General features: G+C 50.4%; 1 protein-coding gene across 6 annotated transcripts in view; it reads right to left on the bottom strand.

The window, feature by feature from the left end:
• ABCC8 (ATP binding cassette subfamily C member 8) overlaps nucleotides 1–25514 on the bottom strand; it is a 77214-nt gene that overhangs the window by 10231 nt on the left and 41469 nt on the right. For 4 of the 6 annotated variants that reach the window (XM_060606145.2, XM_060606150.2, XM_060606146.2 and 1 more), the window contains 17 exons: nucleotides 24859–25004; nucleotides 23062–23167; nucleotides 22785–22901; nucleotides 22325–22400; nucleotides 21565–21670; nucleotides 13383–13415; nucleotides 11559–11594; nucleotides 10753–10851; nucleotides 9588–9672; nucleotides 8853–8933; nucleotides 6838–6975; nucleotides 5256–5381; nucleotides 4251–4350; nucleotides 3777–4018; nucleotides 3519–3685; nucleotides 2143–2212; nucleotides 1484–1641 (listed from right to left, as the gene is read on the bottom strand). In XM_060606145.2, coding sequence (XP_060462128.1) covers nucleotides 1484–1641; nucleotides 2143–2212; nucleotides 3519–3685; nucleotides 3777–4018; nucleotides 4251–4350; nucleotides 5256–5381; nucleotides 6838–6975; nucleotides 8853–8933; nucleotides 9588–9672; nucleotides 10753–10851; nucleotides 11559–11594; nucleotides 13383–13415; nucleotides 21565–21670; nucleotides 22325–22400; nucleotides 22785–22901; nucleotides 23062–23167; nucleotides 24859–25004 — 1886 coding nt within the window. The remainder of the gene's footprint in view (nucleotides 1–1483; nucleotides 1642–2142; nucleotides 2213–3518; nucleotides 3686–3776; nucleotides 4019–4250; nucleotides 4351–5255; nucleotides 5382–6837; nucleotides 6976–8852; nucleotides 8934–9587; nucleotides 9673–10752; nucleotides 10852–11558; nucleotides 11595–13382; nucleotides 13416–21564; nucleotides 21671–22324; nucleotides 22401–22784; nucleotides 22902–23061; nucleotides 23168–24858; nucleotides 25005–25514) is intronic. The other 2 variants (XM_060606147.2, XM_060606148.2) reach the window with 1 other exon arrangement.

Here is a 25514-nt window from a genome sequence, read left to right as displayed (position 1 = left end):
TCGGTTCCCTTTCACAGGTGAACAACTTGAACCTTGAGACGGCTCGTGAAAGGAACTGAAAGACCTAACTCAAAGCTTTCCATCCCTTCCCAGGAACCACAATAGGTTTTGGCACAACACAGGCCAGTATCTAAAAAGCTCCTTAAGGGGGAAAGGCCAGAGGTTTCCAAGGCAACAGAATCGCTCCTGCTCCTCACCACTGCACCTTTTCAAGCACATTACTGCCAGGGAGGCCAGCTTGGGATGCAGGAAGCAGCTTTCCTGGACAGACTGTCCCCAAGGCAGAGTGGATGTCAGGGGAACAGGATGGTTTCTCTGGCAGAAGAAAGGAACTTTGTAAAACAGCTTGTACAGTGTTTAAAAAGCCACTGTGACTTGTGAATACCAATATGCTCCTCATGGGTGCCAGGGGATTCTAGGTCATCCAGTACACAGATCTTGATTCTGGTGGGCAAGGTGATTGTGGTCAAAATGTATCTAAATTTAATCGTTTTTATTGATAATCAGTATTTTGACTCCAGTTACTAATCAACTATGTGCACTTGGGCAAGGTGCTTAACCTTTTTGGCTACAACCTGCAGTAAGAAATGCATTTTATATCACAAGTCAGTGTGTGTGTGTGAACACGCGTGTGTGCGTGAACACACACATGTACACACACGCACATGTACACACACACCCCTATGTGACCCCAACAAAGGTTTTATGAAGCAAAACTTACTGCTACTGTGTGCATATGGTTTGATAGTATCTGTTCAGTTTCATTTTTTAAAAATGCTGGCTGTGATCTATGATATTGATTTCATGACCCACGGACAGGTTGTAATTGGCAGTTTGATAAACCCTGGTCCAGAGATTTTTTTCAAAATTTTCGTAAAATTATTGAACCTAAGAGTTTAACAGAATCACTCCCAGAAAGAACTTCTAGAGCATCTTCTTAGAAAATGTTGAGTAGGAAAAAAAGGCTGTGTGGCTCCAAGGTTCCTGAGGGAGAATACGATCAATGTGAAAGGCTTCCTCAACAAGGCTTCCAAGTCAAGGCTCTGGACCCCGCGAGCTGGGAGGTATGGTTGCCATAACACCCCTCCCATCAGGTGCCCCCCTGATTTCGTGCATCAGCAATCAGCCTGGTCACTGGACTCATAGAACCCTCCTGAGAATCATTTTGGCAAAATGAATGAAGGGCATAAACATGTGTATACATCCTGACCTAGCAATTCCATTTCTGACCATATCTTTTAAGGCAATATTTGAAATATTAATGGCGATGTGTGTGTGTGTGTGTGTGTGTGTGTGTGTGTGCTGAGAGATGGTTACATCAGGATAGTGGGAGATGAATCTATTTCCTTCATTTCTATTTTCCTTTTCAGGGGGATAGGACTCTACTACTTTTTGATGATTACTCTAATAAGAGTACCAAACTGCCTATTGCAAAGCACCTCCCATCCCTCATTCCCCTGAGGCTGGCAAAGACTGCCATCACCTGGATGCCACCCGGAAGTACTTCTGGATGAAGTAGCACACCACGGCCAGGGGCAAGAGGGCCACGAGGAACACAGGCGTGACATAGGAGATGACAGCCACGGCTGAGACACAGAGCAGGGTGGAGCGGCTCAGGCACTCCAGCGTGGATGGGATGTGCTGACGGAGGGGAGGGTGAGAGAGGGAGGTGAGTTTTGGTGTTTCTCTTCATTGCGTTACCTGCCGCCATGTTTTTCTCTCTCACATTATTACAGGCACACGTCTCATATCTCCAGCTACACTGTAGGCTCCCTGAGAACAGGAATCAGGACTTTGTTTCCTCACCATCTAGTACGATGGCAAATAAAGAACACAAGCTGAATTGAAATGAATATTCTTCACAGAATCAGTCACCTTGGTTCAGAATATGCTGGAACCTTACTGAAGTGAGCCAGAGGGTATTGGATGGAAGCCAAAGGGATGTGGTTTCCCTCAGCCTTATCATGAAGATCTCACAGGGGAAGTGTCTCACAGAGGCAGCATTATTATCAGATTGGGGCCCCTGGCTTCCTCCCCCAGGGCTCTGATCACCAGATCTGGGGAAGCCAGCACCAGAGAGGAAAAGCTCCTAGGGGTCTGGCCTCTCTCTGAACTGGGGAAATGGGTCACAGTCCTGTGTACCTGGTCAATGGTGTTACAGTCAGCTGAAAATCTATTCAGGATGCTTCCAAGGGGCGTGGTCTCAAAAAACCTAAGAGGCAACCAGAAGAAGTTACTCATTCGTTTATTGATTTTCTTCCTGTTTATCGAGTGAGGGTAGTGATTTCTTTCATTCTGGTGTCTCTAGAGTCATCCCTGGGTCTGGTTTTCTAGGGGCGGTTGCCTTTGCAAGTCTGTAGATATCTGGTCTGCGTTCCTGAGAATTTCTGCAACTGCCCACAGGGGTGCTGGCCCCTCACTAACCTCTCTGGCTCTCAAGCCCATGTATGACAATTGCCACCTTCCTCAGCTCTTGCTCAGCCTGACTCACTCAGCAGCTATCCTGGGGACAAATAGTCTTCTCCAGAGGGGTGATGTGCCAGGGGGAACAGGGCCCTGTGGACAGTCTGTCAGCTGGCTGACCCTGCAAGGCTACTCTGCCTGTCATCACTCTGGCTGTGACCCAGAATCAGCCCAACCCCAACCAGAGGATTTCAGAAGCACAGATCTGGGACAAATAGGGGGTAAGTAAACTTTGAGGTCATGTCTGTGGACCACAGGGAGCTCACAAGACCGAAAAGTAAAAAGTGTAGTCAGATGGTGAGTCTGGCACTGACTGGGGCCCAGATAACCTGTTTGCCCGTTGTGCTTTAAGACTGAGTCAGCCCCGGGGCACCGGGGCGGCTTAGGTCATGATCTTGCAGTTTGTGAGTTCGAGACCCGCGTCGGGCTCTGTGCTAACAGCTCAGAGCCTGAAGCCTGTTTTGGATTCTGTGTCTCCCCCTCTCTCTACCCCTCCCCTGCTCATGCTCTGTGTCTCTCTGTCTCTTAATAATAAATAAACGTTAAAAAAAATTTAAAAAAAGGACTGAGTCAGCCAGTCTATTGGGCAGTGACCACTTTAAACCTCTTTCCCACCAAGCAGACTTTGGGGTTTTTATCCAGCCCATCACAGGGGATGAAAACATGTCTCCATGTCCCCAGTGTCAGAACCTGCAGGTTGGCTGAGGGTATAGGGGGAGAGCTGAATCTGTGGGTGGAGATGGGTAGATGACATCTGTCTAGGGAAGGGAACCTCACATCTATGCAGAGCCTGCAGACTCTCACTTTGAAGGGCTGTTGTGACAATTAGATGAGCTAATCATATAAAATGCCTAGCACCAGGTGTGGCTGAATAAATGCTGGTTTTCCTCTGCTTTCTGCTCTGAGGAGGGCACTTTTACACACACTGTCTCCTTGAGTCACCCCCAGCAGCCTGTGACAGAGGTTGCATATCCCCATCTAATAGATGGGAGAACTGAGGCCAGGAGAACAGTGACTTGCCCACAGCCCCAGCATGGTTGGGGGGAGCAGGGTACCTCATGGGAGCCAGGATGATCCGGTTCAGCAGGCTGCGGTGCAACCTTTTGGCCACCTTCAGCCCGGTCCATTCTACGGTGACAGATGTGACAAGGCACAGCACAATGCCCAGGCTGCAGAGCACCGTGAACACCATGGCATAGACAGTCTGGTCGAGGGAGCACTCCTGGGCCGGGCAGAGAACGAGGCGGGGTCCCGGGGGTGTCCATGGCTCAGCCCTCTCCCCCCAGCCCCTGCCCTGGGGCTGCCGGCCACACCTGGCTGAGGGAGCAGTTCCTGGCTGCTGGGCTCAGGGTCAGGGCACTGTCGGTCCACTTGGCCAGCCAGTAGTCAATGGCCACCAAGACCATGTGCTTGAGCAGCTGGGAGAAGACCAGCAGCGACAGGAGCAGGATGCCGGCGGATGACAGATACTTGGCACAGGCTCGCCACGGGATCTTGGCACGCTGGTGAAGCACTGAAGACAGATTGTCCTCCTCCTCACTCTCAGCTGCCTCCTCTGCAGGCCACAAAAACCCACCCTGTGGCTTCACATTTCACATCCCTCTGAGGGCGAACCGGTGGGGGGGGCATGTTATCCCCACTTACAGATGGGAAAACTGAGGCATACCAAGGGAGAAGGATTTGATGAAGGTCACACTATCTCACCACCCCAGAACCCCAAACCCTAGTCTCCCCACGGTCAGTCAGACCTCAGGCCAGGATTTCATTCCTAGTCCCACTGTCTGTACCTTCCTCCTCTTCCTCATCTTGCAGGAGGCCGTCTCTTGAGGACATGGCCCGGGGCAGACCCTGAGGTGGCTCAGTGGCTTTTCTCTCCATGACAGTCTCCTGAAAGACAGGTGGGGCCTGGCCAATGTCCTCAGAATGTGCGGAGGGGAAAGGGAGGGAGGGGGACAGCCACCCCTGGCCGTGACCAGTGTCAGGTTTCCAGGTTGCCCCACCTGGGGGAGGGTCCAGATGGACATGAGTCTTGGCAGAATTTACTCGTCCTGTTTATCAGCTTAAAATACCCCGATATTCCTGTGGGAGACCATCTCTCCCCTATTCTTAGTCTCTGTGACTCAGGTGGGCTGATCATTCTCCCTGGCTCTATGGGTGGGCATGAGACCCAGGACTGGCCAATCTCACACTCCACATTCCTGGCCACAGTGATTTATTCAGGGTGGGCACATGACCAAAGTGGACAAAGGAGAGTCAGTTCAGGGACTTCTGCTGAACTGTTATGGAAGAGGCACTCTCTAATTGGCAGAGGTGTGGAGCTGGGAGAATTTAAGCCTACGGCTGCTGATAGCTCTCTCTGCTGCCACAAGAATGGAGCCAGTCTGAGGGGAGCATAGCCAAGGAGGGAGAGAAACAGGTTCCTGATGACATTCTTTAACTACCTGGTTCCAGCTTCACCTGAAGCCGACACTTTTTAGTTTCATGAGCCGAAAAATCCTTAACTCCTCCCTCTTTTTCTTTGCTTAGCCAGTTTGAGTTGATTCTCTGAAGCTTTATCACTACATGGTTTCTGATTATTTGAGGATAAGTGGAAGGTGTCCACCTGATTCTGCCTTGAGTAGCTGGCACAGGTACTGGCTCTCCTCGGGCAGGAGGAAGTTCATGCTCAGCTCCCACATCTGTCCTTTGGGGGGTTTCCTAGGCCAATGAGGGCAGGAAGGCCTTTATGTGTTCAGATTGTACCAGAACCTTCTCCTCAGAGGGTGGCTGCCTGGCCCTTAGGACATACTCACCTTCTCCAGCTCTTGGTCCTGCCGGTTCATGAGGGTCTTCCAGTGCTCAAAGAGCTGGCACTCAGACCTCTGGAAGTCCTTGAGCGTGCCCTCCCTCTGGATGGTGCCATCCTTCATCGCAATGATCTGGAAAGGAAGACACAGACCCGGCCCAGGGGCTGAATAGAAAAGGGGAGTGGCGGTCACACCCCTACCTTGCTAAGGAGTCTGAGGTGGACATGTACACACCCTCTCCCCCACCACAACTGGCCACTGGCTTTCCCACTGCAGTGAGCTGGTAGTGATAACCTGTCCCCACCAACACACTCCCAAGATTGAGAGATTGGTACTTCTGGGGGGTAATTCTCAGTGGTTGCCCCATGGTTGCTAAGAGGGTTTGCAGAACAAATTAGCTCCTGGTCCAGGTGTCTGATTCCTTGCAAGGATTCCATCCGTGGCTGCCGTTTTCCCACACTTAACAGCCAATTGTACGCTACCCTTAACTCCTCCTAATGGCAGGTCTGGTGGGTTCCACCGGGGGTTGACAAAGCACCTATTGGTCTAAGTGTGTGTGGCCATGCCCCTTTAAAATCAATAAAACTGATTTCATTTGAAACACTCAATGTTTCACACTCATGGGCACTCCGCATTAATTCAGAAACCCACCTCTGTTCTCTTACCCCTACCGAGCCCATGCTGGGGTGTAGGGAGCGATGCCTGGGAGTCCTGTTCACTGACACTTCAAGGGACCAGGCAGGTCTGTGACAGCCTTCTTTGGACTAAAGATTGTCCTGAACTGCCTTGCCAAGGTCACCCTGGAAACTTAGACACAGACCTTCTGCACCTGTTTTAATAGTTTTTTTTTTTTTAATCCGGATTTTTTTTTTCTTTTTTCATAGTAGAGGATTTCACCACATGCAGAAGGAAGACCTAGGGCCATATAGCACAGTCGGAAGATCAAGGAGGCCCTTAATTTTCAAGGGCAAATTTTGCCTCAGGAGTCAGGCAAGGTCCAGATTTTAAAAGTCACATGATTTCCACCTTAAATGTTAAATGCTTTCCAATTAATTGAAAAGTAACTGTTATCTACAGATTGAGGAGTATGGAAATGTGGTCAATGTGGGGTTTCACCAAGTCGCATTCTAATATTGAAGCTTCTGCGACTACCTGTATTGTTTGTTTCCATATTTCCATCTGATTCTGACTTGAATTCGTCTGACCTTCTGTGGGTCAGAGGGTGGACGGGAAGATGGCTTTCCCATCCAAATAGGCAGTCCCAAGGCCAGGGGGATGAGTCATCAACCCGGGCCATAAACAGAGGATAGGAATCGAGTGTCTGCTTCTTTCTGAGACTTCTTGGTGCCAGCCTTGCATGTACCACAGGGGCCCCAGGTGAGGATGGGAATGTCTGCAGCTGTAGGTGATGTGAAACCCTTGGCCTGTGCAGAGTCTACCCAGCCTGCAGGAAGCCATTCAGTGTGGATCTCTTCTGCTTTGTGGCCCTCAGCAATGGCTACTGAGACACTGAGTGACTCCTTTGAAGATGTTCTACTGCTTCTCCCACCTCAGCCCTCCACAGCTTGATCTCCTTGTGGCCTCTCACCCAGTCTGCATGTGGCAGGTACTGTAGCTTGTGGGTCACTAGGACCACTGTCCTCTTGTCATCCTGGAGCAGCTCAAGGATCCCGGCCTGCATCAGGTGGTCACTCAGATGGACATCCAGAGCTGAGAAGGGGTCATCCTGGGCAGACGGGAGAAGGTGGGGGCAAATGTGGGCAGAGGGGGTAACAGTGAGTATAAAAACCTTCAGAGTTGTACCAGCTCTGGTCTAGGGACTGACACTAGTTAGCTGAATGTCCTTGGATAATATACTTCACCTCTCTGGGCTTTAGATGCCTCATCTTAAAATGAGGCAGTTATGAGTTATATGGCTCTCAATTTAATCACATACACTTCCTGACTCTTGAACATTCAATAGCTCCCCACTGCCTACCAAGTCTGAATTCCTTAGCACGGTGATCTAGGCCCGTTGTTACTTGCTCAGTCTGTCTTTCTGGTCTCACTTGTCTGTCCTGTCCAATCTCCCTGTACTCCAGGATTCCAGAGAATTTGCCATTCCAGGTTTTTACCTATGCTGTTTCCTCTGCCGGAAGCACCATTTTGTCTCTTGTCTGCCTGGTGAACTCCTACTCATCCTTCAGTGCTCCATCCTAGCTCTTCCTGTGTCCTCTCTTGATTCCATGCCTAATCCTCCCTCCTCTCAATTCCAGTTGTGATAACTATTTGTCTACTCCTGTGAGGCCCCCAGGAACTGATACCCCTTGTGCCTGTGCCAGGTACAGAGTAGGAGCTTAATACACATTTGCTGAAATAATCTAAAATATCCACTTGACTTCTTTCTAACAAGGTTGTTTAAAGCTCATATAAGATCATGAATAAGCTAGGGGCACCTGGGTGGCTCAGTCGGTTAAGCGACTGACTTTGGGTCAGGTCATGATCTCACCGCTCATGAGTTCAAGCCCTGTGTCGGGCTCTGTGTTGACAGCTCAGAGCCTGGATCCTGCTTCGGATTCTGTGTCTCCTCCTCTCTGCCCCTTCCCTGATTGTGTGCGCTCTCTCTCTCTTTCTCAAAAATAAACATTAAAAAAAAAGATCATGAATAAGCTAGTACTTTGTAAAGTGCTATGTTGGATGGTAACAAAGACTATGAACCTTTACATTTGAAGTGTGTTTATTGGAGAGCTTTTACGTGTGTTGGGAACAGGGGGAGCGCATAAAGCCAGATCAGAGACCTGGTTCCTTCTTCTGACTCCCTACCCAAATGGCCTTCCTCTTTTCTTCTGTTTACCTGACTCACTCTTCCAGAAAGCTCTCCCTGATTATTCTAGCCCTCATAGTTGTCTCCCTGGACAAGCCTCCTCCTAGACTGTGCTGCACAGTTTGGCTTTCAACTGGGCCATGGCTCTTGAGTGTGGGTGAGCTCTATCTCCTAGTCAGATTCTAAATCTTTGAGGCCAAGGCCTGGCCCTCAGAATTCTTCAGTATCAACTAAGGCACCTCACACAGAACTTGGCATGAAATAGGGCAGGCACAGCTAATTAGTTTATCTCACGTTTGATTGCTAGTGACTACTCGGAGTGGGGTGGTGACAAGGATTCTGAGGCCAGGTTAAGTTTCTGTGGGAAACTTATCTAGTTAATGTGGGGTTCCACAGAACTGAATTCATTGATGATACTGAATTTTCTATTACCACTGCTGTGATCAATTAGCAATGTCTGCTCGGAACACGGGATTGGAAGTGACAGCATACTTTCCATGTATCTGCCGTTATTGTAGTGGGGCTAAGTGTTGATAGGTTAAGGCTGTCCTACAGGGAGGCAGCCTATAATTACTACTTGTCTTCCCTCATGGCTACTGCAGAGTTCCATGTGAAGTCCACAGTGGGTCATTTGCACTACCCTTGCCTCAGTTTCCCCATCAATGATTAAGTAATATCTCTGGCAGGAGAGGCTTACTCCTGGAAAGGGAGCTTGTTGGGTGGTGTTGTGTGGGTTTGTGTACAGGCGGTGAGCCAGGGAGGCAGCCAGAGACAAGGGAGATACCAGCTAATGCACTCACCAAGAAGACAACGTTGGTGTGCTGGTACAGGGCTCGGGCCACACTGATTCGCTGGCGTTGACCACCAGATAGGTTGATGCCCTGTGACCAAAGGAGAGGAAACGTTATGCTCTCATAGCCCTTCAGGAAAGACCGTCCTGGCCCTTACTTGCCTGTGAGCTCTTTGGGATAGCGGCCTGGCTCTACCCGTCGCTTTGTCCCTCCTCACCTTGAAGAGAGGAGGAACTTGTACATATTTACTGAATGCATTCAGAGGTGGGGAGCATGATCCCCATGACTCTGAAGATTCATCAAGTAGGTGTTAGAGACCATCTGACCAGTGACAACCAAGACAGAGGAAGTAGGGATTTCAATCATACATGAGGAGGGCTATCATGGGAGAATCTTATTTGTCTAAGCTTATGGAGGAGGGGTCCCATCTGGAGAGTGTACATGAAGGATATAACCCTAGGCCTAGCACAGTGTCATGTGGGCCCCGAGTATAGACGTGGGGCATGAATAAATCTCCAGCCTAGGGAGGCACTAAGTGGCAAAGCTGTCAAGGACAACCAGCAGCCCAAGGTTCAAGATCATTTTGTCCCCACTGCAGGCAGCTTTTCCACCTTTACCCTCTTATTTTCCAGTCACCTCCTCTCCCTGAGAATGAGCTCAGAGCATGCTGGTGGTGATAGGTGGGGATCAGGGAAGCTTGAGGGCCCCAGCCTTGGAAAAACCCCCATAGAGGCTGCTACTAACCCGTTCCCCAATCTGAGTCTGGTCTCCATGGGGCAGGATGTCGATGTCCGGCTGCAGGGAGCAGGCTTCGATGACCATTTTGTACCTGGAGTGGTTGGGGGTGGGGACGGACACAGCTGATCGGCCTGGCCAGAGCTGGGCCTGAGCACTGACAGAGAATCATTAGCTTCCGGGCAGCTGTGCTCGGGGTGAGCATTGGCTTTAATGGCCTTCTGCCTGGGTGCAAGCAAACACCATGTGAGCTTGAAAAGAGCTGAGGGCAGCACCTCACAGAGTCTTGGGGCCAGTTAAATATTTGAAGGATGAAATTGGATAGTAGTAAATACGCCACGTAAATGACAAGAGGGGGCCCATGGCCCTTGTGCAGTGGGAGAAGCTCCAGCCAGAGCCCACACTTGGGGCACTGCCAGGAAAAATCACTGCTGGTTGGTTTAGGCAGTAATGATGATGGCTGATCAAATATTTGCCCAGCCTGCTCCTCTCATACTTCCCTGGTCAGCTCTTAGCTGGTGCCAGCCAGGGTGCATGGAGGCATCAGAGTGTCTTGGTGACATGTAATTGGGTGTCAGGCAGCCTTGGATTTGAGACCCATTTCTGTCACTTATTCGTTGGGTGGCCTCGGGCAGGTTACCTAACCTTTCTGAGCCTTGGGGGCGATAATGATAGTAGCTGCCTACTGGGGTTGTTGTGAGCATTAGGGGAAATCAAGCATATAAAGAGCGTGACGCTGCACCTCGCACCTAAGAGCTCAATAGATGGTAACAATTATTATTATCATTGGAGGGAAAATAATACATCAGTTGCAGAGCGAGGGTAGGGAATAATGGAAAGCTGGGTCAGTCTTGCCATTAGCCTCAAGAGAAGGCCATCAGGGCTTCCACACAACATCCCTCCCCCCGCAGGCTCCCCTCCTGCCTTGCCTTCATACATACAGGAGTTGGATTGCCCTGATGCCCAGGCACATCTGGATCATTTCCAGATGGGCCATATGGAACAGGCTGGGATTCAGATAAGCGTCTTGGAGAGCAGGATGGCTGGTTGTGGGTGATCGATGGAGGGGCAGGGCAGCTGGCTAGGGCTTGGGCACTGGGGAGGGCTGGCTAATGCTGCCCTTGACCAATTTCTCCCCTCCCCCGCAGCCCACCTCCCACCAAGAGGCTTCTACCGTTGTTTGTTGAAGGGACTCTCAAAGGTGATATTCTCCTCCACAGTGGCATTTAGCAGCCATGGTTTCTGAGAAGCATACGCCACGGGGCCTCTCTTCCTGGAACAAAGCAGGCAGGAGTAGGGGAGGCATTCTTGGGGGCTCATTCTCAGAGGCAGTTGTCAAGCAGATGGTATAGACTGGGGAGGGGCACTTGGCAGAAGCCAGCTTCGTGTGGCCCCTGGTGGCCTCTCTTTCCCCAGGGCCAGAGGCAGGCTTGGGTGCCCGGGTCTTAGCAGACCAGGGCAGGAGGGGGGGGGGTGGACAGGACCTCAACCCTGCCCTGCCCTGCATACAGCCTGTCCCACCCCTGCAGTCTATTCTTCCTGAGTCTCTACCCAGAGCTGGGAGGAGCCTGAAGTGTGACCAAACCAAGTAAACACTTGACCCCTAATTTCCTTCTTCCCCGAGTGGCCCTCAAATCACTTGATTTTGATGTTAGCAGATAACTCTCCAAGTGGAACTTTTTAAAAAAGCAGAACCAAGGAAACCACATGTAGTGTGATACAGGTTTTGAAGACCCCCCCAAAAAAGGGGGGGGGTATGACCACCAGATAAAAGTGATCTGGTGTGAAGGGAGCCGCTTGATGCACAGAAGCAGCAGTGGCTTCTGAACCATCTGATGGAGCACAGGGCCCTCCTGGGCCTCTTCCCTACAGCAGAGCTGGGACGTGTGGGGCTGCCCTCAAGAGTTCTGTGGCTCCCTTGGGCCTGAGAGCCCCTCTGAGGAAGTCTGCCCACGGGGCAGGTGCTCTAGGTCACGGTACCTCACATCCGAGTAGGCCACCGTCTCCCGCTCTGGGCTGCAGCAGGGAAGAAAAGACACAGTTTCAGGGCTCACGTGTGTGGACCAACTTCTTCACAGACCTTTGAACTCCCTCAAACCCGGCATGAGTGTGCCTGTTTGCCCCTGTGACCAGGGGTGCAGCCACATGCTGCACGGAGGGGTGTAGAGTGGGGAGCGGCCATCCTGGGGGAGCCTCCTCTGCCCGACACTGTGTAGCGTCCCCAGTGTGTGTGTGTGTGGGGGGGTGTGCGGAGGGCCCCAGGCCCCAGTTGAGAGGGAGAATGAGGGAAAGGCAGCATTGGTGTAATCTTGTGTGTTGGGGGGAATTCTGTGTCAGAGGACTATGAAAGCCAACATGTGGCTCCTCCAGACCCAGCCTCTGCATCGGGGCTCAAATGCACAGACTCGGGTCTCAGGCAGACATGGCTGCAAAAACAGCCGAGGCCGGGAGGGCTGTCTGGCAGGAGCCAGGCCAGGCCCACAGCTTGTGCATGGGAACCTAAGGCCCATGGAACTCTCGGGGTGGCAGCCAGAGGGCCCAGAAGGGCTCCAGGCATGAATTGAAGCCTCATGTGGCCCTGTCAGAAGAGTGGAATCTGGGGTATCTGCTGGGAGAGATGTGTCAGCTGCAGTGACCGCATGCCCTGGATGGCCGGGAACAGCTCTAATGTCAGCTATTCTGTACCGCTGTTCTCATCCACACGGTCATACTTGTCACATACCGTGAGCTCTGCCTTTTGGCTCAAGAACCATGGTTACTATGGCGAGAGAGGCTGGGCCTGTCATCACACCCTGGCACTTAGGGACAAGGTGGGAGAAAGGGCAAAGAAAACATGGGGAAGTGAAACATTCTGGTATTAGAGGGAAGGCCAGTAATTATGAAACTACTTAGGGGTATTTACAAAGTTGAGTCACCCTTCCCAGCCCTGACTTCATACCACCTCCAGTGTGTTTTGAATGTTCTTGGGAGATGTGAGGTTCGGGAAGGTTTTCAGTGTCTCAGAGTCTCATTAATCTAGTTCACTTGGATGTTTTAGACTGAACACTGAACATAAAGCAATAAGGCCAAATTTCCTGTCTGGCCTGGGGAAGATCTACCTCCTCTCTTTACAGCCCTGTTTCTCAACTTTTTTTTCAGGATCATCCCCTAGGGACTTTTTATCCACATCCCCCCCCCCCCCCCCCCCCCGCCAATTGTCCTTTCCTTAGTGTATTTCTTTTCCAATTCAGTGGTTTTTAGTATACTCACAAGGTTGTACAGCCATCACCACTAATTCCACAACATTTTTATCACCCTCCCCAAATAAATCCTGTACCATTAGCAGTTACTTCCTTTCTTCTTTCCCACCAACCCATGGCAAGCAGTAAACTACTTTTTGACTATGCACCATGATTGATTGATTGATTGATTGATTTAAAGTAGGCTCCATGCCCAGTGTGGGGCTTGAACTCACAACCTTGAGATCAAGACTTGTGCACTCCACTGACTGAGCCCTGAGCCAGCCAGGTGCCCCACCCACCATGAAGTTTTTAAACCACAGATATATTGTATATCTGTTTATATATTATAAGGCCCTTTGAAGAGCCACAGACTGGAACGTCTAAGTTTTTTTTTTTTTCTCTAAGAACCAGATTTTGCCGTCTTTGAGAAAGCATGCCTTGTTACAAGGCTCTGTGCCGATGAAATCATGTAGGCTGCGCACCCTGCCGTCCACACTCAGTATCCCAACCCCACAAGCCCTCCCAGCCACCCAGCCCCTTCCCTTCGTTGGGACCCACTTCCAACCCAGTTCCAAGGCTATACCTGGGGTCCTCTCCCGTCTCATCAGGAAGGCTGCTGGGGTACAAATGGGAAAAATCAACACCAGTTACTTCTCACTCCATTGCCTTTCTCTCCATCACAAAGGTCTTTGGAGAGAGAGATCTTCACAATCCCCACCCCTCCCACCCCTCCCCAGTGTCCCCAAGTGGCTTCCTTAGGGACACAAACCTCTCTTCTCAATCACTGCCCCTCCCACAGCACCTAGATGAGCACCTCCAAATAGCAAGAGCTAAATCTGTGCCCCTGACTCAGAGTAGCGGTGAGGCTGGCTGGGTGTCACGATGGTTTAACACGGGGGAAAACTAAAGCTCAGGGAGGGAAAAAGTGACTTTGCTAAGGTCAGAATCATTTTATAAACTGTAGATTGGGACCCAATCATTGGGTCTAAAGTAAGTGAACTGTGACCGCACTTAAAAAAAAAAAAAGTGTGCCCAGCATGTGGTTAACATGTGTGTTTTCTTGGGATTTTCCCCCCTTATCTATCAATGCATGAACGTAGTGGACTGTGATGTAGAGTGGATTATAGTAAAAAAAATTATGAAAAGCACTGAGTGAGGCGACCTGAATTTTGTGGCCAACTTTGCCAGCACTCTTTTCTGTTCCAGACTACCACTCAACCTTCCACAAGTAGCCCTCTGCCAATAAAGTGTGTGCTTCTGACATGCACATTTGGGGAAAAATAATCCACTCTGTTTTCGTACAGATCTGACTTTAGGCATACTAAAACCAGCTAACATTTGTTGAACTTTCATAAGCACTGTGGTAAGTATCGTAATAGTATCTTCTTTCTTAAAGCTTAAAATAATCATACGAAAGAGGTTTATTTTGACTGTCTCCACTTTACAAAGAAAGTGAGGGTCAGAAAGGCTAAGTAAGTTGCCCAAAGCCACACAGCCAGCAAATAGCAGAGAAAATAGATTTATCTGACTCTAAAGCTTTATGCTCTTAATGACCACGTTACACCACTCCACTGTGATTTGTCAGGAATACCGGGATGGAAAAAAACAGAGGCAGCAAGGAACCTGATGAATTCCTTTCTGTCCCTTGCTGAGGAGCAGAACTGAGAGGAGATCCTGATGGATACGTGGTTACAGGTCCCCTCAGATTCTGTTCTCTGATCTTTGTGGTCTCATTTTGTTCTCTCAACCCAACCTAACCTTGGGTTTCCCAACCATCAGATTGCTGGACTTTCTGGACAGCTGGTAACATGAGACAGATAAAAAAACCAAAGCTTACAAATGCCAACTCTGCGGCCGAGGCCCAGATAAGCTTATCTCTGGAGTCTTCCTGCCTTGATTGCTTCCAGAGTTGCAAAGACTGTTATTTATCTGGAAGAAAGTGCATCTGTGGCCTCCCTGAGGACCCCAGTGCCCGGTCCTAACTCATTTTGTATCATTGTCTGGGTTGCTCAATTAGCCCTTATAATGGACTACCTTACTCTCTAATCAGCTCCTGTGTAAGTCTTTTATCCCCAGTGGGATTTTAAGGCAGGAAGAGCATTTTTTCCAACCCCTACATTGCTTAGCACATGACAGACCTGTAATAAAGGGAGGCTGTTAACTGACATCTTAATCATTTGGGAAGAAGGGAGGGAGGGAGACTAGCACTCAGTGGGGGCTGTCCTCATGCCAGGCACAGTGTGAAGTTGTTTGTATTTGCCATGTCATCCGCAGGACAATACTTTAAAGAGGTGTTACTGTCCCCTTTTTACAGATGGGAAAACTGAGCCTCAGAGTTTGCATAATGTGCCCCATGTTACAGTTAGGAAGGGAGAAAGCTGGGGTGTGGATCCAGGTTCATCTCTACCTTTTTACAGTGTAGCCCCAGCCTCCCTAGAGCAAACCTCCCCAAGGCTTTGTGTGTAGATGTTTCCATCTGAAAAGTACAAAATGGTACATGTGGCGTGCACTTTCTCTCATTGATTACTGGGGTCTTAAATGTGTGGGGGTCATTCCATCCCTCCTCTGCCTGTACCTTTGAAACCAGGCACTGAGCTGAAAGGACAATTCTCCCTAGTTCTCCAACCCCACGTCCTTCCCTCCAACCAGCTAGGTGCTGGGCAGGTGTGTGCACACCAAGCTGAAATCAAGGCACAGAGCCTGCCCTCATAGGGCTCATATTCTGGTAGAGGGAATCAGACAGGTACAGAAGTCAGAAAGTCACGAGGGCCAGAAAAAGAAGTAGGAGCAAGAAAGTATTATATAAATTGTGGGGAAAAGGACCCACAAACGCATATGCAAATGCTTAGAAAGAAGATTGGAAACTTCTAGGTAATGGGATATTAGATGGTTTTTAACTTCTTTATACTTGTGTATCTTTTCTAATTTATGGACAATCTTCTAGAATGGGAGAACAAGGTAAATTTTAAATACAGTTTGGAGGAGAAGAAATGTGAGAAAGTGAGGAAAGGCTCCAAGAAGTCAGAGTTGAGCAGAACTCTCAAGGGTGGAGGGGGGATGACAGAGTGCAGACAGAAGGAGGGAATTCTAGGTGGGAGGAAGAGGCAGGAACTGCGGGCAGAGAACTGGAAAAAAAAAATATGGGCTCCGAAGTTCATATCTGAGGAGCCTCTCTACTCACTGGTTGTGGAATCTTCTGCAAGTCCCTTTCCTTAGGGGAGCCTCTCTTTCCTTGTGTATAAAATTGGGGTCATGGCACAAACCTCAGTGACACTGGGAGAACATATTATAAAAACAGCTCATAGCCGATTGGAGGGAAGGACGTGGGGTTGGAGACCTGGAGGGATCATCCTTGGTCCCAGAGATGCACACAGAGGAGAAATTGAACAGCTCACCACTCATTTAAGACACCAGCAACCAATAAAAAGGGAAGAGGTGGGAAGGGGTTGGAAGAGGAAATTAGAATTTGGGGTCCCCATGGTCCCTTCATCTTGCCCCTGATAGGCCTGTAGCTGTCTTGAAACGTTACCTTTTACCACAGAGCCCTTTCCAATTAATGTCATTGGGTCCTAATGCCGAGTCTCTGAGAGAGGAAAGGGTTTTTCTCATTGTCTGGATGAGGAAACTAAAACTCAGAGAGGTAAAATAACCTGCCCAAGGCCACACAGCAAGTGAGTGGCATACTCAGGACTACAAAAAAGACCAAGTCTGGCTCATCACTTCCATGCAGGGCCCCTTGTCTTGCCTGCTTACCATACTGCCACACCTGCCTCTTCCAGGAAACCTGGGTTTCCTGAGCACCTTACCCCTATTCCCCAAAGGCTTCAAGATCTACATGGGCAGATTGGACCACAGGGTAGTCATGAAAGGAGACTGTTTCTCATCTCCTGGGGAATCAAGGGTCTCAGGAAGCAGCCTTCATACCAACCACCACAAGGCTACAGCATTCTGAGGCTGGCCAAGGGCAAGCAAGGCCCAGGCCTCCTGAGTGGGCACAGACAGAGATAATAAATGGTTCAAGCAGAAGCCTCAGCAGGTGGTGAGAGCAGAGGCAACAGGGAGCTCCAGGGAGGCTGATTTGTAGTTGCTCATCAGGAAGTGGAACCCTCTTCCCTACCCCAGTGCTTTCTCTGGGGCCCTGCTTCTTGCTGGCTCCCTGGGGACATTTAAAATCATTCTACTGTGGTCATTAATGGCCCTATTCCTTATTTCTAGGGAAAGAATTTCACTTGAGTGTATCTACTAATATTAGCTTTTCATAAGAATGTTTTCTTCTTAGATATTAAGGAGAGAGTTTGCAAATTCCCAGGTTGATAGTGCATTGAAGCAGAGAGCCAGGCACTGGCGGGTGACTGTTACTAAAGTGGAGGTTTGGGAACCACGTGGTTCTCCCTGAGACCAGGGGCTGGGGGCTGATGTGCCGGATATGTCCAGGGCTGCTGCAGTAAATCTCCAGCCCAGAATGCAGGACCTCACCCGATGGACCCTGTACGCCCACACCAGGGCTCTGTCTACATGCCTCTGTCCACCTGGCACTGGTGAGCTCCCCGGGGGTAGGTCTTCTCCTTTGTAACTTGCACAGAAAAGTTCACAAAAGGCACATGCTTTGCTGGGCACTTGGAGTACAACACGGAATTCTTCAGTCCTGTCCTCAAGGAGCTCAGTGTCATGGGAGAGACAGACACACCAGCAGGTAATCATAATGCATTGTGAGACATGCGCTAATAGGATTCCTACTTCCCTTTTTTGCTGTTGTTTTTGTTTTCAAATTTTTATTTAAATTCTAGTTAGTTACCATACAGTGCAATATTGGTTCCAGGAGGAGAATTTAGTGATCCTCACTTACATACAACACCCAGCGATCATCATTAACAAGTGCACTCCTTAATACCCATCACTCATCTAGCCCATCCCCCACCCACCTCCATCCATTAAGCCTCAGTTTGTTCTCTAAGAGTCTCTTATAGTTTGTTTCTCTCTCCCCCTCCCCCCCCATACTCATTTGTTTTGTTTCTTAAATTCCACATCTGAGTGGGGATTCCCATTTTCCAAATGTTGGTGGGGAATTGGGTGGTGGAATTCTGAGTCAGGAGAACAGCCTGGGTCTAGGTATGTGGTAGGAGGGAGATGTAAAGACACATTTATGATGGCAGTCTCTTGGATGTCATAAATTGTTCCAGGTTGTGTGTTCATTTAACAAATGAATGCATTTAGCAAAGGCACTGTGGATACAGAGAGACAAATAACATATGGTTTCTGTGCCCAAGGAGCTCATTGCCATCTCTCCTGGGCGACAGGCTGGAGTGCAATTCAAGAACAACAGGGGGATTTAGAACCTGGCATAGAAGTACATTTTCAAACAATAATATTTATAATAATATTTATAGGGCACTTACTACACGCTAGGTTAAGCCTCACATCAACCCCATGGGAATAAGGGAAAACTGGTATAGAAAGGTCATGGAATTTCCCGAAACACAGAGCCCAGACTTGAACTCATGAAGCCTGCCTCCAGAGCTTTTTGCTTTTATCTGCCTAGCCATATTTCTCATTTGTTCATTGAAAGGACAAATGAATGGCTATAGAAACCAATCTCTCCAGAGCATTCTCCATTCTGCACTTCCTAATCCCCCAGCTCCCTGACTTGTGCCTCCTGAACTCCTTCTGGCTGCCTGGTCACCCGGCCTTGGCCGTGGCGTGGATGAAAACATCAGAGCGGCCTGGCATCGCCCTGGCCTCTGGCTGCAGACAGACAGACTTATGGGAGAGGCTGCCAGGTTAAACGTTATTTTGCTCATTATTTTGCTCTTGGCTCACTTTGCAAGTGCATCACCCCCATGCGACCTGGGCCCAGGGTCTGAGGCATGGAGTTCCTGTGTGTAAGAAAAGGGTCCCTCAGCACACAGCCCCCACACTTAACCAACACATTGCCCAGGATAGCTGAGCCGGACAGAACTTGTACATGTCCAGGATTTTGAGAGGCACATGGCAGATGAAGACAACTGAGTCATGTCTGTCCAGACTCCTCCTAGCCACTATAATGAGCTCCTAACTGGTCTCCCTTTCTCCAGTAACCCCCCACCCCTTTCTTTTATCACCAGCATAATTCTTATACAGCCTTCAGGCTATATCTTACTTCCTGGACCTGGTATATAGGGGTGTCTGACCTGAGCCCAGCCCACCTCTTTAGTCTTGTCTTCTGCCACTGCGTGCGCAGGTACCCCCCCCCCCCCCCCCCCCCCCCGTGCTCCAGGTACCAGAACCATGTTCTTTCACATCAGCAAGCCTTTGCCCATGGCGATACCCCTGCCTGGAACACCTTCCTCTCCTACCCCTGCCTTTTCCATCTGATGAAACCACACTCATCCTTCAAGGCTCAAACACCACATCCACATGACCCTTCTCTCCTTGGCCACAGAGGCCCATGTTGTTCCTCTATGCTTGATCATATGGCACTGATCTCCTTCCCCTCCCATAAAAGCAGGGGCCATGTCTTAATCATCTTTGCATTTCTGTCGCTGTGCCCGTGTCTGGCACCCAGCAGATGTTCAGTAAACAGGGGATGAGTGAATACATCAAGGTGGAGAGATTGGAGCCCGAGTTGAGTTGTGAACAAAGACTCACAACTTCCGAGGGTTGGCTGCAGGCTACCGGGATGTGCTTCGCTATGCTTGAGAGGGAAGCTGCACCGTGGGGGAGGGCAAAATGGAGGAGTGAGAACCTCTTCATCATCACTCCTACCCCTAGACTTGAACTGAGCCGGGAGGTGGCGCCATGAGGACAGAGCTGTGAGCACCTGGGTGGTGGCTCCACTGAGGAGGTAGGTGTCATGGCCGTAGGGACTGCTGGCCTTTGGACTGTCAGGCTAATTATTTGTTCAAATGCTCTTGAACCCCTTCTCTCTCAGCACTCAGTGGAAAGCCCATGTGCTTGAGCACCTAGGTGCAAATCCCACTTCTGCCGTTTGAGAGCTGGGTGGCCTTGGGTAAAACTTGCTTCACCTCAATCTCCTTATCTGTTAAGTGGGGTGAATGATGCCTACCTCACAGAGCTTGGTGAAGACTGACTGAGACAATGAAGTAAATAAAGTGCCTTGCACATAAGAGCTGCTTAATGTTAGCTGTTCTAGAAAGGCCCCTTGTGTCCCTTGGGCTGGGGCAGAGGTTTCCAAAGACAGAGGTGGCAGCAGTCAGACCCTGAGGGTTGGCCAAGCTTGGAGAAGAGGTGGGGGCCAAGGCAGGGCAGGGCTGCACCTCTGCCAAGCGTGCCTAGCGTTTCTGCAGAGGACAAACAGGTGTTGATGCTGGTGTGGGGACACCTGAGCATGGGGGATGGGGGAAGAGGTAAAGAAAGTGGGGCAACGGGACCAGACCCAGCAGGGGATTGACTCATGCTGAGTGGGACACAGACCCAGGAAACCAGGGCAACCCCAATGTCTGGGTTCTGTAATCCCATCTTCTCTTCACAAAGACACACTGTCAGCCAATAAGCAAGGGCTCCTCCCTTCAGAGCCCTAAGGGCCAATTGGTACAAGAGGCTGACAAAGTGACCTCAAACCCCAATGCCTGACCTTGCCAGTCAGGCTGTGTTGAGAACTCCCCCAATAAGATGGGGAATGGAGGCAGAGACCCCTCTGCCCCAAACACACCACAATCCCTGGTGGAATTAAGATTCCAGAGACAGAGGTCACAGGAACAAATCCCAAAGGGTTTGTCTACTAGTCTATAGCATCACTGAGGAGGGAAACTTGCCATCGGATGCACCAGTCAGGGACATTGTGGAAAATGTCCTGCAAATGGAGGTGCACACAGGTATTCAGACACTGGGCCCAAGGTCTTTCTGCACTCAGGCTTATGAAAAACCTGGCCTCTTGAATGCCACTTCCCCCTAGAAATGGCTGTGGGGAAAGCCTTTCCTCTGCTAAATCGGCTGCAAACTTTATCCCTGAATGTGCTCTACAAACCTCTCAGGCCCCCCTTGCCCTCAGCTACTGGGGGACGGGGGGGCGACGGGGGAGAGCTCCAAGCCAGGCCCCGCCCAGGTTTCTGTATACCTTTCCCACCCTCCTCATTTCTCAGCTCTTCCTTTCTTCCTTTTTAAAAAGCTTCTATTTTCTATGTATCTTTTATCAACTAGTTTCAAGTGCTTTCTGGAAGTAGGCGGCTATAAATAATAGATCCATGGTTGACTCAGCCTGGGCTTCTGGCTCTTTAATTAAGATAGTGATCTTTGTCCAGAAACCCACGTTCGTCTGGGTTATCTCTGGCTCCTCAAAACATCCACTGGATGGTCTATGTCGGCTTTGCTGATGACCAGGCCGGAAACCAATGTTTGTGTTCCAGTTCCCCACACAGGGACGCAGTGCAGGTGAGTGAGCATGGGATTTAGATTCAAGCGGAATTGAGTTAGAGTTCCAGCTCAGCCACTGATTAGCTGAGTGAATTAGGGCAAATAGTTGAACCCTCATCTATAAAACAAGGACTGTTCACAGTCCTTACCTTGCTGGTTGTCGTAAGGACTAAATGAAATAATGAGTGCAGAGGACTTAGCAAAGTACTCAGCACATAGTAAGGGTTGAATAAGTACTACAGATGTTGACAAGAATAACAATTAACAGCATTCATTGAGTACTCACTGAACACACAGCAAGTGCTCAATATGGGCATGACACGTCCTTAACTGAGAAGGATGGCTGAAAGAAAGGCTGCCCACCTGCCCACTGTTAGCTCTCCCCACTAGCTGAGCCCTGAGGGTGCATTTAGTACCTGTTCCAGAAGACGGCCCCTGAAATCTTCTGCATCTCTCCTAGGGTGGCTAGGAGGAGTGAGGACTTGCCACAGCCCACCTGCCCCACGATCATGGTCAGCTGGCCTGCAGGGAGGGCGGGGGGCAAATGGGACTAGGGCACCAGGGGGTCTGAATGACTATCACCCAGAAAGACAGACAGACAGATACATGCAACCCTGGGACCCCCATTTGCTTCCCTCCTACCTAGAATCTCCCTTTGAGCCTTCCCTTCTGGAACTCTAGATCCTTCTTTTCACTCCCCAGTGTGGGCCCAACTCTTCATGGTCCCAACAAAGGCCACTTTGGGTTCCATCTCCATCCCACCTCCATGCTCTGCTCATGCTGCTGTCTTTGCCAGAATACCCACCCTGCCTCATGGCCTGAGGGACCCTGCTCATTCTCAGGAGCCCCACGTCTTTCATGGCACATTCCCTGGCTACTGGGGACTGCTTTTCTTTCTGTGAAGCACCCATATGTCTGCAGCAGGTGGCTGGACATCAAGGTCCTGCTGTCTTGTCCTGTCCTTGCTGCTGACTCCCACCAGCATGGGTAGCCCACCTCTCTCTAGTGTTCATACCCCAGAGTACCCACCAAGAGTGAGCATTGAGCTGGTGCTCAATACATGCAGATTTTTCTTTTTCTCTCTCTGTCATTCAGTGGGATATGTGGAAGGGGCACTTCAGCTATGACTCTGAGGGGCACTCCCAAACCACGCTAGAGACATGAGCCGGGCCGTACCTCGTGGGATGCGGATGGTGATGTTGGACAGTGTGGGGATTCCATCAGGAGTCCACGTGAAGAAGCCTCCAATGATCTTTATTGGTGGTAGCCCACAGCCCAGAAAAGAATAGAAAGGCAGCTGGGTTCTCAGTGTGAATGGTCTCTTGCCTCCCCTCCCGCCATGAAAGCTAGAAACCCTGATTTCAGTCCCTGGATCACTTCCAGGGCAGGGGAGCGGGGGAATGGCCTTCTTCTGCTGACCCCTGCCTGAATCACCCTCTCTGAGATGACAGTCATGGGGTCCCACATTCAATGGAGAAGGAAAACTTGTCCCTGGTTTTGGGACTGCTATGGACCCTCCAGGCGGGCAGGGTGACCTCCAGAGCAGAGGATTCAGCATATAGGTCTCTGATACTAAGCTCCCTCCTGGAGATGGTGCTGGGGGGCCAGACGTGGGGGTGCAGGTTCTAGGACTCACCTGGACGCAGTAGTTGTCAGCATCCCCATCTGCACTCGGAACCAGCCTCTGCAGTGGGGCCGTGAAGCCCCGACAGTCCTCTCGGGCTGGATGCTTGCGGTTCACAACCTTAAGGGGCTGGGAGTGGTCAGGAGGAGGTGAGGGCCCACAGGACTGGAAGTTGTGCAGGGAAGGGAGTCCCCCCTCCTATGATGAGAAGCTGAGGCAGGACACAGCAGGGCACAGGCTACAGGCACTAGAGAAAAACACTGGTGGCAAGGGGAAGCTGGGCACTCACCACTGCCTGGTACTTGTTGGTTTGGCCCTGGGGCGCAGGCTCCCGGGGAGCACACTGCTCCTCGCGGATCTCTGCACTGGACAGGAACTCGCTCAGCTTTTGCACGCTGCAAAGGAAGCATAGAGACACCTCTCACCCTTGCCAGGGGCAGAGGGAAGGGGAGAGAGAGGAGGGTGCAGCCTGAGAGAGTGGCTCTGAGAAGGTTCTGGGTCCTGCGGTATTGTCCCCACAAAGCTCACACTGGAGGGAGACAGATCAGTGGGCATCCATGGTGGGCAGCTGATGTTATCAGTCAGCTAGACTGGATTAGGGTCTGGGTTAGGGTAAGATTGATTTAGTTTTAGGGGTAGTTAAATGTTAAAGCTGGTTCATTGGTGTAGGGCTTTATCCATTACTGTTAGAGTTAAGGTTGGTCAGTGTTAATTTTAGTTAGGGTTGGGATTGGTTATTAATAATAGCTAGTATTTACTGAGCACATACTATATGCCAGACACTGTGTTTAATGCTTTATAAGCATATAATTAAGTCCTGCTGGGGGAGGTGTTATTAATCCCAATTCAAGGAGGAGAAGGCCTCAGCTACCCTGGTGACAGTGGTATCAAGAGTGTCTGCATATGGAAATGCTTCTGGGTCAGCACAAGGGAATTCCAACAGCTGCAGCATCCTTGGACCTGTGGTTTCTATACAGAATCACAGAGCTGGGCTGGGCTGGGGGTAGAAGGGTGATCATTAGAAGTCACAATGCCATGGCCAATTAAACTGAATCAGCACAGCCAAGCCTGGAAATAGGAGCTAATCTTCTTCCAGCCCTGGTTTAACTACTCCCTGGTTGTATACTCCTTTGGCCACAATTCTGCTGAGTTATGCCCCCTTCCATCCTTGAACCCTGGCCAGAGCTTCCTTGTGTGAGTTGTTCCTTCCATCAGCGACTTTGTTCCAACAGCTATTTCCCCTTGCCAGCTTGTCTAGGACATGCTAGGGTCTCATGAGACCAGGGTGCCACTTTTCTCAAGGTTGAAGGGGCTTGGGTACTGTCTGGTCCCATTGGTGATGGGAAAGGACATAGCTGGCTCTCCCCAGAGGCATGCCAAGACCTAGCTTTCAAGGAGCTATTTCAGTGGTCCAAGGAGATCTTCACTCCATGTATGGAACTCCCCAGCCAAAACCTCAATGCTCTACCCTCAGGTTTTCATTCCCAAGAGGGTGATGTCTCTGGGAGAGTGGCCACAGGGCTCTAGAGCTCAGACGTAGGGGCCTCCCAGAGCTGCAGGCTAAGGGGGGGACAGGACATGCAGGCACTTAGGGAAAGCTGCTTTACTGACCAGGGTCGGGAAGGCTCTGGGACCCGTGGAAAGAAGAGGGGATGTTCAGCCTGAGGAAGACAAAGATTCAGTGGATACCTTCTGAAATCCGAGGAGCTGGAGGAACAGTGCTCATTCTGGGTGGCTCTGGAGGGTGGAACTAGTACCAATGGGCAGAATTTGTGAGAAGATGCCAATTTTGGCTCAACATTGAATTTTTTTCTTTTTTTATAGAGTTGTCTTGCAGGTGCCATTGAGTTTCCTCTCCTTGGAGGTATGTAAGCCAGTTAGGTAATCCCTTCTCAGGGATGGCATGGAGGGGAGCCACACATGGCTATGTCCCTCAGGCCAACTATGACCGCCTTCAGCGAGGCCCAGATCAACAGGGAAGCATGACTTTGGACCAAACAGCTGTAGTTGTAGGGGTCACTGGAGCAAGCCCTGGGGCCACCACACGAGCTGCCTGTCCAGTGTCCTTGCTGGACCCTCTTCTCACCTGACTAGAGCTTTGACTGTCGACCGGACCACGCTGGACAGGAGGAACAGTGGTGTGACCAGGATGTGGAATAGCGAGAGGGAGGCGAAGGCCACCGAGGGCGAGAAGTCGGCCTCTTTGAAGAAGCTGACGTGGCCCACGAAGGTCTGTGGATAGAAGGACAAGCGAGGTATGTGACTCAGAGCATGGCCCTCTCCCATACTGGCAGCACTCGGCCCCTGGGCTGGAACAGGGGACCCAAGGAGAGCTTTCTTTAGAGACACCTTCATCATCTTCAATCACCTCCTGGAAACGTCTCCAGCAAGCTCAGGACTTCACGCTGGAGGGCTGGGCTGCTGCACCCTGTCCTGCTCCCTCCTTGCCAGGAATGACCAGAGGGAAGCCCTCAGCTTAGGTCAGCTCTGCCCCCTCAGACAGCAGTCCTCAGTCAGGGAAAATGTGGGCATGATCATTCCCAAACCACCTCCTCTCTGCCCTCGGCTACCTGGCTGGCTCAGCAGCCTCTGTGACCCAGGCTTCCCCAAGGAGCCAGGCCAGAACCAGCCCAATAAATCATGTCAAAAGTGAATTCCCAAGTGTGTCTGACGGCTATAAACTCGCCACAGCTCAGGGACACCGGCCCCCAGGGGAAAAAAAATGCATCTTTTTAAAGAACT

This window comes from Panthera onca, chromosome D1, assembly GCF_046562875.1.
Source record: "Panthera onca isolate mPanOnc1 chromosome D1, mPanOnc1 haplotype 2, whole genome shotgun sequence".
Classification (NCBI taxonomy): Eukaryota; Metazoa; Chordata; class Mammalia; order Carnivora; family Felidae; genus Panthera; species Panthera onca.
The sequence above is the reverse complement of the archived record's forward strand: the minus strand, read 5'-3'. Positions and strand labels throughout refer to the sequence as shown.